This window comes from Pteropus alecto, unplaced genomic scaffold (genome assembly GCF_000325575.1).
Source record: "Pteropus alecto unplaced genomic scaffold, ASM32557v1 scaffold206, whole genome shotgun sequence".
NCBI classification, from domain to species: Eukaryota; Metazoa; Chordata; class Mammalia; order Chiroptera; family Pteropodidae; genus Pteropus; species Pteropus alecto.
In genome coordinates, this window is record NW_006438906.1 from 4,661,253 (window position 1) to 4,673,715 (window position 12,463).

Here is a 12,463-nt window from a genome sequence, read left to right on the forward strand (position 1 = left end):
TCATGACAGAAAATAGCAGACGTAGCAATGACTGTTGCCAATGATTGACATTTAATATAGCTATTCAGACTGATGGCTCTCTTGATGACTGGAATAATCTAACTTGGATATTATTCAAGAGGAGAAAAAGTGATACAGACAGATCATTGATCATTCCTTTCTCCTTTGTTAACCTTTAAAATGTAAGCTTAGGGACTATTTAGAGGTTATTTTGATCTTCTCTTCAAAAACCTATGCCTATGGGGTAGAGCTTCTGGTAAAAGTTTTCAAAAGAAACATAACTCAGCTGGAATATTCCTCTGGCTCTTTGCTTTCACTTTCCTTTCTTTCTGTGGACACAATGCCAATAAGAATAGAGCCATCTTACAACCATAAAGACAGAAGACACATGTTAGGGATAGGACAAAGCAAGGACCCTAGTTCCTTGCTGATATTCTCAAATAGAAGTACCAGCCCTGGAGTGCCTACCTCTAGACTTATATGAGGAAGAAAAATACTCTTTTTGTTTAGTTACTATAGTCTGGTTTTGTTGCTTGAAGCACAATCCTACCCAGATATTTGATTGTCTGCTTTCCCCACTAGATCAGATAGCATGTGTTTTTGATACCTGTGTAAGATAGGAACCTTTCAAAGCAAATACCAGAAAATCAAACCCAAAACTGCTTTAAACTATAAGAAAGTTTATTACCTCACATAACTGGAGATCCAAAAGTAGGACAGACTTAAGAGTGGATAACCCCATAACCCTCGTTCCATTTCTCTGCTATTCTTTTGGCCTCCCCCATGTGTTGACTTTATACTCACAATGACATCAAACGGACTGTAGCAATTTCAAACCTTATATCAAAGCTCAACATATCCAGTGGGAGCATGAATCACTTCTGGAAGTTCCCCTGGAAAAGCTTTTCTAGAAGCATCCTGCAAATTTATCCTTGTAACTCACTGAAGTAAACTGGGGAACATGCAAAATCCTAATCCGGTCCCTGGCAAGAGGATGCTATTATTCTTAGACCAGTCTAGACCAACCCTGGAGCTGAGGATGCTGAGATATACCAACTGTGGGTAAGAGGGAGGGGTTCCTGAACCACATCAAGGTTCTGTTGAAAAAAAAAGGAGGGAAAAGATGTTGAGTAGGTGAAGAGCTTACATTTTCTATTTCCAGCATCTTGTAGACAAACAAAACATCCACACATGCAAAGTTTATGCTTTATTTCAACAGTAAGTTCCTTGAGAGAAGGAAGCATGTTCTACTCTTGTTAATACTACTACTAGTGTCTAACTCAGTATCCTGAACATAGTTGGAATTAAAGTTGTTTTTTTCCTGTCAACAAGCCTTAGTGAGAGAAAATGACTTAATTTAGACTCTTGAACTCTTTTGTAGATTGCCAGATTTTCTTGCTAATCAATTTGATTCCCAAGACTTAAAACTGCTGGGGTATAAAAGAAAAATCTCAAGTCTACAGATTTGCATATATTCAATAACTGTATTAATGTACTAGTGACTTTTTCTGGAAAAGTAAATCACAGTGAAGTCCTTAAAGTTCATTTTTCTTATCAAAATGAAGCCAGAAAGATGAAGATGTCCTGCTTCTCTAGGGACACAGTTGTCAAACTTAAAAAGTTCCATATCTTCCAGAAATTCCAAGATTCTTTACTGTCAAAATAGAGATGACTGATTTTAAAAAACAGTTGATTTTCAAAGGTGTGAATTTTATATTATCGATGGAGATTTAAGTCTCTGAAGCAGGGGAAAAAATATGCCTCTATTCAAAGTTTTCATCACTAGGGAAATTTGGATCATCACTAAATTGACTCCTATATCTCTCTCCCTATCCTATCAAAAAGTATTTTATAAAAAGTTTGGAGCTGTAAGGTGATACTTATTTCCTTTAATGTCTCCTCAGTAGGGCCATTGAGAAAGTCACTGCTTGTAAATGCTGGTTGACATTGGTAAGCTTGGCTTGTAGAAGTGCCCTTGATTTGAGGATTAGTGAACAAGGGTTCTAGTATCAGCCCAGACCATGGCTGTGATCAGGACTTAACTAATGAACCACTCAATTTCTCCTGCAAAATGAGACTCAGTACTTAAGCATAATTTCAGGCACACAATGTTAACAATTCAATACACTTCCTTCCTCATCCATTTCTCCAAATGTTCCAACTAATCATAAACGTTCATTCGGCCTCCAAATAGGCCAGGAACTTAGCAAAAAAGAAAGAAGAGGCCTGCCTGGGGAAGGGGTTAGCGGTACCGCCGACCCCTGTCGCAGTCTGGGGTCCCCAGCACCGAGACGGGCGGCTACAATTAAAGTTCGTCGCGGCCAGGGACCCTGATTCGGGGCGTCACTGAGGGCGTGTACCCTACATCTCGCCCTCCGGGAGAGGAGAGAAACGGGAGCTGCGTGAAGGCAACGCAGTACACAGGCTGGAGTCATCGCGACCCAGGGCACCGCCACGCACTGCAGTTCCACCTACCCGAAAACAGGGTGGGGGCACGGACAAAATGGCGCAGCCATACGGTTCACGGTGGGCAACTCCCCGCCGGCGCGCGCCTGACCCTTCCAGGCCATTTCCGGACCTGCGGAACCGGAAGTGGGCCCCAGGCGCGCGCCTGGGAGTGAGTGGGCGGGGCTGTTCTCCCGGAAATGCCTGCGGTCTTGGCCCAGCGCCTGGTCCCCTTGGACCCCGGGTTTCCGCAGTTCCGCAGAGGCGCTGTTGCGTAGGGAGGGAGGGTCCCGCGAGTTTTTTGCGATCTCGATTCTCTGTGCCTCTGTGGGAAGGCAGGACCCTGTTAGGACAGCGATCCCACAGTGGGTTGGGAGGGGGAGTCTCAGAGGGACCCTGGCCCTTGACCTACCTAGAGAGAGAATAGAGTTTGGCCAGCCCATTGGCAAAAGCGTCGTTTCCTTGTCCCAAAGGGGAGGAGCGTGATGGACGGGTTCCTGACTCCCCGGGAGTCCGCAAAATTCATTGCGGAAAACAGCCAGGATGTATTCATTGATGGTGGAGGCGTGCAGAGGGTGGCCGAGCTGCTGCTCACCAAGGCCTCGGGGCTGGAGCTGCGCGTGGGCGGCTGGAAGGCCCTTCATGAGCTGAACCCCAGGGAGGCTGACGAGGCCGCGGTCAACTGGGTGTTCGTGACAGACACGCTCAACTTCTCCTTCTGGTCGGAGCATGACGAGCACAAATGTCTGGTGGGGTATAGGGGGAGAACGTACAGTGGGTACTGGTCCCTGTGCGCCGCGATCAACAGAGCCCTTGACGAAGGTTGGTGCCCCTTTCTGCCGGTCAGACCTGGCAGCCTTTGAGATTTCAGTTAACTGGGAGGGTCCCAAGGAGGGGGTTGGAAGATAGAATAATGTGTTAATAAGGCGAGCTTGAAGTTCTTCATTGCCACTCCTCTGCTTAAAAGTATGAGAAGAGGCTGGCGTTAAATCCTTATTCAGTGGTAAACGATCCTAATATTTATTATTATCACAGCAAAGTATAAAGTGTCAGTTTTCTCAAGAACGCCACTTTGATGACATCAGCAAACAAAGGAACAGATACAACATTTTATGCAGTCACAATACATTTGATGTAATATAGAAACGGATGAATAAGTGCAGACGAGCAAATAGAAAATGAGGGAGTCTGTCATTTTTTATTATTCATCCACTTTCAGTGCATTCATGTAACACTCAGGTTTCGTATTAACCGTATATTGTAAAAGCAAGGGTCTAACGAATAAAAGTATGACATTGTTAATCAGCGGTTTTTGTTTTTGTTTTTTTCCCAAGGGATACCAATAACTAGTGCTTCGTACTATGCCACAGTCACCCTGGATCAGGTTCGGCATATATTCCGTTCTGACACTGACGTTCCTATGCCTTTGATAGAAGAGAGGCATCGGATTCTCAATGAAACCGGGAACATTCTGCTTGAGAAGTTTGAAGGCTCTTTTCTTAATTGTGTCCGAAAAAGTGAAAAAAGTGCACAGAAGTTAATGCACCTGATAGTTGAAAACTTTCCTTCTTACAGAGATGTGACTCAGTTTGAGGTGAGTTGCTTCTGTTGGGGATTTTAGAATTCTTAATTATCTTTTCATAGTTAACTCTTTTCCTCCCACAACTCCTTTTGAGAATAAAAACTTAAATTTTAAAGTTCTTATGGACAAGGAATACTAACAAAATTAAGTAGTGTTTTGAAGACATTATTTCTCTTATGTTTTCTAATCAGTTTATTTCCTTTTTTCGTTGTCCTTTTAAAATGTTTGAAACCTGAAAAAACACTAGACTGTCAGCATGATGTTGTCACTTAGGGATAATGAGGTCCTTTGAATACTTCAAAAAATTTACATCGTTGGATGAAAATCAGAATGTATACTAAATTTTCTCTAATAAAAATATTTTTTTGCAGAGTTCTACTGTATATATATACTATATGTTTTCCTTTTCACGCACAAAGAAGTAATAACGATATTATTTGCTTTCAAGTACAAAAAATTTTCAAGAGACATAATTTTAAAATGGTGAACATTTTGTATACCCTCCCAGTGTACACCTGGATTTTGTTTTTGTAAAATTCTTTTAGAATCTGTTATCACTGTGTATTTTAACTGATAAGAAGTGAAAGCAACTTCAGCAGAATCACGTAATATAAATATGTTGAATAAGCTAATGAATACTTGTCAAATTGAAATTTTAAACCCTCCCTTTGTAATCGCAATTCGACAACTAATATTACCAATAATATTGTTTATGTCACCCTTTATGATTTCCAAGGCGTTTGTGCATAAAAACATCTTGATCTCATTTGATCCACAGAACAACTCTATGGGGCCTAAGGACAAGGAACATTATTGTCCCCTTTGCAGACCAGGAACCAGTCGAAAAAGAAAATTTAGTTTATCTTGGGTCATTTTGACAGGAAATAGCTAGCTTCTTGATTCTACAGTAAAATGAAAGATGGCCCGATTATGTTAAGATTCTTTAAATTGCAAGTGACAGACACAAAACTAGAAAAAACTTAAATCAAAAAGAAGAATTTTTAGATGAATATTGGTGATAGGAACATCTCGGATCAAGTACTTAATGCCATCAAGATTCAGCCTCTCCTCTTTGCTTCTGTTGACTTCATTTTTCTTTTATTGTAGACCAGCTTCATGAAGTAGAAAAGATCCATGAATTTTGCATCTTACTGCTTCAGCGCACGAGTGTGAGAGAGACAGACAGACAGAGACAGAGGGAGACCCAGAGACAGAGACAGAGAGACAGAGACACCCTTTCTGGTGTGTGTTGCAGGGAGGATATGGGTGTGGATTGGACAGAGGCAGTTCCTAGAAAAAAGGCCCTAGGTCAACTTGCTGTTGAACTTCATTCTGTGCTGACTAACGATTTTGCTAATGCAGAAGTTACTTTGAGATTTACCTTTGTCTTCAAGGTGTGTTATATTCAGGTCATCTAAATATATTACACACTGTATAAAAGAAATCAAACTGCTATTAATGTGGCTAAGAATCCATGTATGCCAGAATTGATATGGTTGTGGTAGATGGGCTGAGATTAAATTTAACATGACTTCAGCATGGAGTAAATTCAGGACATCCTATAGTTTTTTCTTTCAAATGTCCTGAGTTTTGTTTTTGTAGAAGAAAGGAGTGATTTTTTTTGTAGATTATAATATCGATTTAGTTAACATTTGCTGATTTTCTGTTTTATTTACGGCACGGTGCTTTTGATTTGCTTTGCTGAAAAGTTCAATTTTTAAAAATGACCAGGATATAGATTAATTTTAAGGCCGATACATTTAAAAATGAAAATTAGTACCTGAACCATTTCCCATCAGTACTCATTTCTAAAATGCATTTTTATAGAAAAATCCCCAAAGTGTAACAAAAGTCATACTTAAGAATTCTAACACTTTCTTAAAGGAGTATTATATTTTTTCATTTATTTTTTCCATAAGATTATCATTAGTGTTACCCAAAGCACTGTAACCCCTATGATTCCTAACATAACAATGAATATATAGTAGGTGCTCACTTAATGCTTTGATTAGTCAATTTACAGTTATCTTTGTATATTCATTTAAAAGATACACAAATAACTAAAGCACTTTGTGCAACTAATTCCAAATCTGGAAGGATTCTTATGAACAATTTTGTGACTGCTTTGAAATTCAGAAAGTATTAAAATCAAATATCTTTTTATCCATATTTAAAATTTTTCTAATTGTAAAAGTAAAATATATCAATTACAGAATTTGGAAGGTATAGAGAAGTAGTCTTTATTTTACCAACAGGTAATTACCACCGATTATAATTTGGTCATTTTCTCTGTGTATGTGAATGTGTATACATATAGGCAGGGGAGGATTAGGATCATGCCGTATAAACTTTTAAAATTTAACACATTATGAACATCTTTTTATGTCAATAAAATTATTTCACAGTACAATTTTTTTCATAGTATCAATTTTAATGGCTTCACAGTATTTTACTGTATACAATCCCATAATTATTTGCCCAAATTATTTTACTGCAGTAATTGCATTTGATACAGTTTATTTTTTAAATTGAATTTTATGTCTTCTTGTTTTCAATTTTTTGCAGTACTGAGCGATACTGCACAACAGTTTAACATCCATAATTATTTCCTTAGAATGAATTCCTAGTAATAGAAATAGTGAATCAGAGCATCGCCAGTATCTTCAGTCTTGTACTGTATAAAAATGCTCACAGTTCTCTAGAAAGATGATAACACAGATGATCAGCAGTAGCAGATGAGACTGCCCTTTTCCTTACTCTTTCAGAACATGGTATTGGTTGTTATATTTTTTAATCTTTAACAAGTTGCATAAAAAGTCATAATTATTTTTAATGTATACCTATTTACTGAGATTATTATTCACTTTAAGATATTATAAACAAATTAATGAAATTAGAAAATTTTAATTCAGACGGGGAACAATTGCCAGGTTGTCATATTTTGATATGACATAGGTTTGGGAATATAGGTTATTCCTAAGTGATGTAGGGATACTTCTTATTGAAGAAAATCATCTCATGGTCGTAGTTTTTCATTTACAATTATTTTATAAAGGTACTATTTTGAAAATATTTTATTTACAAAAAAAAAAATAGGGAATTTATTTTGAGATTTGCTATTTTCAGTGATGTCAGTTAATATTTTGGAGACATAGAATTTGATTATTAAAAGCGTTTGATTACTAAAACCATGTCACCTTTTAAGAAAATGTTTTATAGATAATTCGAATTTATTTTTAGATTCCTCACTTGAATCATATACACACACACACACACACATATTTCATTTTAAGGATATTGTAATCTAATTTTTATGATGTACTCGTTGGCTACCATGCAGTGGTCATAATGTGACAATTTATGTTTTGTTAGATGCTAGCATTGATTTTGATATATGTCTGGTTCCTAGATTTTTCTAGTTCGCTCTGTGAATCTTGTTAAAAATAAGAGACAATAGCTTCTGTCTATCATAGTAAACATCATGATATAATGTGTTTGATACACAGTTTTATTTTATAAATTAAGTTTATGTCTTGCTGTTTAGTAAACTAGAATTAGAAACCTAGTTATCATATATAAATCCAGTTCTTAGTGGTGATTCGTTCTCCCAGCATTCAATAATTTGCAGACTTTACACCATGTCAAAAAAGGAGTATATGTATTTGCTCTGGAAAACAAAATACTGAATTTCCTAATGTTGGCCCTAGAAAACTTTTACTTAGTGAAAGTAGGTTTGGATCGATTAAGCAATATTAGGTGGTCATTAGGACATAGTATCACTGAATTTTTTTTTTTTCAGTAAATAAAGGAATCTATATTGTCATCTGAAGGAATTTATGTATGGAGCCTTTCTTTCCTTGAAGAATTTGATTTCATTTTTTATTTAATTATTTATGTCATTTAATTAACATATTCTCCAGGATGGTCAGAATATACTTTGGGAACCAATAATATTGATTATTCCCATTTAGTAGATGAGCAATTATAAAAGATGATTTGGGGCTATTACCTTTGATATTAGGATTAGGAGTAGACTGTAATTATTTGTCCATGTTTTTCCATAGTTTATGCTGATCTGTACTTGTAGTTTTATAGAGACTTTTAGAGTTAAGTTATAACTCACTACCTTATAATGCTGGATTAAATTCGTTTCTTCCATGTATAATTGGTAGTTTATTTTGTTATATGGACTTACTTATTGACTTTGACCATTTCTAAAAATGAGAGACTTGACAAATTCTGGCTGTTAATCAAGTATGTCTTTATTTCTGAAATAAGTTAATCATATCTGAAAAGGAACAGGTAAAAAATAAATGTCGTGATTCTCTTCAGAGGTAAGTTTAGGGATGATTATTTTCTTCTTTATACTCTTCGAGTTTTATATGATTAACATGAATTATGTTGCAATTAAAAAAACATATATATATTTAAGAAACTTTCTAAAGAAATACTATCTAGCCATTAAAAATAGTAAGTAGGTAGATTATAGTGACACAGAAATAAGTACACAAAGTGATGCCATTGAAAAAGAACACTAAATAGTACTACGATTGCATAAATTGTATTTTCTGTGCCTTGAAAAATATAGGAAGTAAATTTGTAGTGATAGAGATAATTTAATGTTTATTAGACTCTCTTTTTTTTCTGCAAAAGGTCTCTAAATTTTTAACAGCAGGGTAAGGTTATTCTGCTCTTGAAAAATGTTTTCAATGTCTTTTTTCTTTTTTTTTTTTTATAAATATTTCATAAAACTTTCAGATACCCAGGTAACATTTATATTCTCTTCATTCATCAGGGGAAAAAAATTTCTTTTTACAAACGAGCCCAAATCCTTGTGGCGGATACATGGAGTGTGTTAGAGGGAAAAGGAGACGGCTGCTTTAAGGACATCTCCAGCATCACCATGTTTGCTGACTATAGATTACCTCAGGTTCTTGTTTACCTGGGAGCCCTGAAATATTCTGATGAACTACTGGCGAAGCTTCTCAAAGGTTTGCCAGCTTATTTAAGACATTCTCTATTATACTATGAGTTGTTGTTGAGTCTATGTCTGGTTTCTTTCACAAAACGTCTCCTTTTCTTAGAAAAACAGTATTTTTTGTTGATGGGATGTGTAAAGAAAAAGGCAAGGGCAATTATATAGAGAGAAAATTGCTTTTTGTTGTTTACACTGTGGAATATGAGTATTGTGGGAAGTTGCATTATTTGAGCTTTATAATTTTAGAGCATCATAATAAAATGAAATCTAACTTTACGTTACATGAAAGTATGTGACACTAAGACAGTTCATCTGGTATAGTATTTGAAGAGCATTAAGCTGAAGAGCACACTACACTGTGCAATAAAAGGTGGACTGAGATGTAATATGTACTGGGTTTCGAGTCAGGTGGCTTCAAGATCTGCTGCTGGGTTATCTTATTGATTCTCAAGAGTGGGAGCCTTATTATAATATATAAGTACAGATAATTGTGTTTGTGTGAAAATTAGCTTTTTGTTTTTTAAACATTTCTTTGTATAAGAAAAATAATTGTATAATTTTAACATTAATTTCTCTTTTGGCGGTACAGTATTTTCAGCTTTTTTCTTTATTTTTAAGAAAGTCATTTTTATGACTGAATAATACTCTCTTGTGAAATAGATTTCAATCACCCAAAATAAGAATAACACAGAATATAAAGGTACTATTATTCCTGTGGTTACTTTTATCTGACTTTTATGCTGCCTCGCGCAATCCATTTTATCTCTATTTCTTCATTTGAAAAATAACAAGTGTTTTATGTCATAATGCCCATGTCTTGGATCATTAATTGTTGGGTACATTTAAAAGGGACAACTGTTGGCAATCAGGGCTTCTTTTACATACAACCATATTCAGCTGATCTTTTTTGACCAGTATATGCACTGCTCATTCCTATCTCTAAATATTCTCTTGCTTTGTTTCCTTCATCTACATTTTTTTTCTTTCTTTATTTTAATTCAAATCCTATGCATTGACAAAGGCTTAGCTTAAATATTGCCTCTTCCACAAAGCTTTTCCCGACTTCTGAACCTTTGCAATCTGTGAGGTCAACCAAGGGTTGCCTCACCTTAAAAAAAAAATGTGTGTGTGTGTGTGTGTATGTGTGTGTGTGTGTGTGTGTGTGTGTGTGTGTATGTATATATGAAATTATACACACACATTTATATGATTCAAGTGAGGAATCTAAAAATAAATTCAAATTATCTATAAAACATTTTCTTAAAGGGTAACATGGTTTTTGTCATCAGATACTTTTAATAATCAAATTCTATGTCTCTAAAATATTAACTGATATTACTGAAAATATCAGCAAATCCCAAAATAAAAATTCCCCTTAGTTTACTTAAGCAAAGTGGATTTTTTTTCAAAATGCACTTTACTAGCAAACTAGAGAAAAAAACTAAATGCAAAGGAGTATACACTGATTTTTTAAAAACTATCTTAAGTGAAATCTAGAACCAGGTGACTTGGCTAGGTGAAGTAGAACCTTCCTTTACTGGCCTCTAATGATCATTCTTTCAAACTTGAGGATGTGCTACACTTACATTCCTTTTCCTCTCCTCTCTTCTGGATATCTCCAGGATTGCCCTTGGAAGGCCAACCCAGGTTTCTTTTCATTTTATCTTTAACTCATCTCTTCACCAAAGGTGTATACTTTTAAGCCAATTATGACAATGCAGTTTGGCTAAATTTAGATTCTTCAGAGTGATTCCAGGGCTGACTTTTAGGGCTAATATTTTGGCCACGTTACCTTCCTTGACTCTGTGTCAGTCCTCTAGAATGGTTTCATTTTTTTTCTTCTTCAAAGTACACGTCCTACTCCATACTGTAAGTTGCTATATTAGTTACTTTATTAGTTCCCTAAGGCTGACATAACAAATTTTCGCAAACTGAATGGCTTAAAACAACTGAAATTTATTCTTTCATGGCTGTGCTCCCTCTGAAGGCTCTTGGGAAGAATCCTTCCTCACTTCTTTCTAACTTCTCATGTCTCCCAGCAATCCTTGGCATTCCTTGACTTGTAGCTGCATCACTCCAAGCATGGCTTTTTTTTCTGTGTGTATCCTCTCTCTCTTTGTATCTTCTCCTTTTCTTATGAGGATACTAGTCATGACAGTTAAGGCCCACCTTAATCCAGTATGACTTCACCTTAATTTGATTATATCTGCAAAGACACTGTTTACAAATAAGACCACATTCACAGGTACCAGGAGTTAGGACTTGAATGTATCTTTTGTGGGAACATAGTTCAATACTGTATTTATTGCCGGGTAACAAATTATGCTAAAATTTGTGACTTAAAACAAAAGACATGTATTATCTCATGGTTTCTGTGGGTCAGGAATCTGGGAGTTGTTTAACTGGATGCCACTAGCTTAAGGTGGCAATGAAGCTTTCATCTGTGGCAGTGGTCTCATCTAATGACTACTTGGGTGGTGGTATCTGCCTCCAAGGACTTGACCATTGTCAGTTGACTTGACAATTCTGGCAAGTCAATAGTCAAGTTTTGAGGACTTGATTAACAAAAGAACTGAAGAGGAAGGGATGGATTTGTATGTTAGCACCTGGGACAAATTAAGGAAATACAGAGTTATCTGTTCTTCCACTTGCCCCAGTGACCGGTGCCTGAGCCCTGGAGGGAGATGGATGGAAGGGACATAAGTAACAACACTAAAGGTCCCAGGTAACAGAGTGGAACCCAGTGGGGCTGGGTATTTTCCCTGTCTCAGTGGATCACAGGGCCTATCGAGTACTCTGAAGCTCTGTGCAATAGTACAGACTGGTGGCCAGAGGCCAAATACAGCCTGCAGATGTGTTTTGTTTGACCTGAGCAGTGTTTTAAGCAATTAAAAAAAATTTTTTTATTTATTTAAATTAGTTTCAAGTATACAGTACATTGGTTAGACATCTATAATGTTCATCAAACGATCCTAGTTGCTCCCTCCCTCCCCTGGCCTTCCACTTAACCATCATGTTAATGCTAACTGCATTCCCTGTTATGCTCCCCGTACCCAACTATCAACTACTAAATAACTGAAATAGTATTTGTCTTTCTCTGTCTGACTTATTTCACTCAGCATAATAACCTCTAGCTCCATTTATGTCATTGCAAATGGTAGGATTTCATGTCATGTTTAATGGCTGAGCAATATTTCATTGTATATATGAACCATAACTTCTTTATCCAATCGTCTGTTGACGGGCATTTAGGTTGCTTCCATATCTTGGCTATTGTAAATTCTCTTGCCGTGAACACAGGGATGCACAGATCTTTACAAATTAGTGTTTTGGTTTTCCTTAGATAAATACCCAGTAGTGCAACTGCTGGGTCAAAAGGTATATCCATTTTTAATTTTTTGAGAAACCTCCAGATTGTTTTCCATAGTGGCTGTACCAATTTGCATTCCCACCAACAG

General features: G+C 36.5%; 1 protein-coding gene across 1 annotated transcript in view; it reads left to right on the plus strand.

The window, feature by feature from the left end:
- Positions 1 to 2,642: 2,642 nt before the first annotated feature.
- CUNH9orf64 (chromosome unknown C9orf64 homolog) overlaps positions 2,643 to 12,463 on the plus strand; it is a 14,988-nt gene continuing 5,167 nt past the window's right edge. Inside the window, exons 1-3 of the mRNA XM_006916092.3 lie at positions 2,643 to 3,267; positions 3,780 to 4,039; positions 8,823 to 9,018. Of these exons, the coding sequence (XP_006916154.1) occupies positions 2,931 to 3,267; positions 3,780 to 4,039; positions 8,823 to 9,018 (793 nt within the window). The 5' untranslated portion in view covers positions 2,643 to 2,930. The remainder of the gene's footprint in view (positions 3,268 to 3,779; positions 4,040 to 8,822; positions 9,019 to 12,463) is intronic.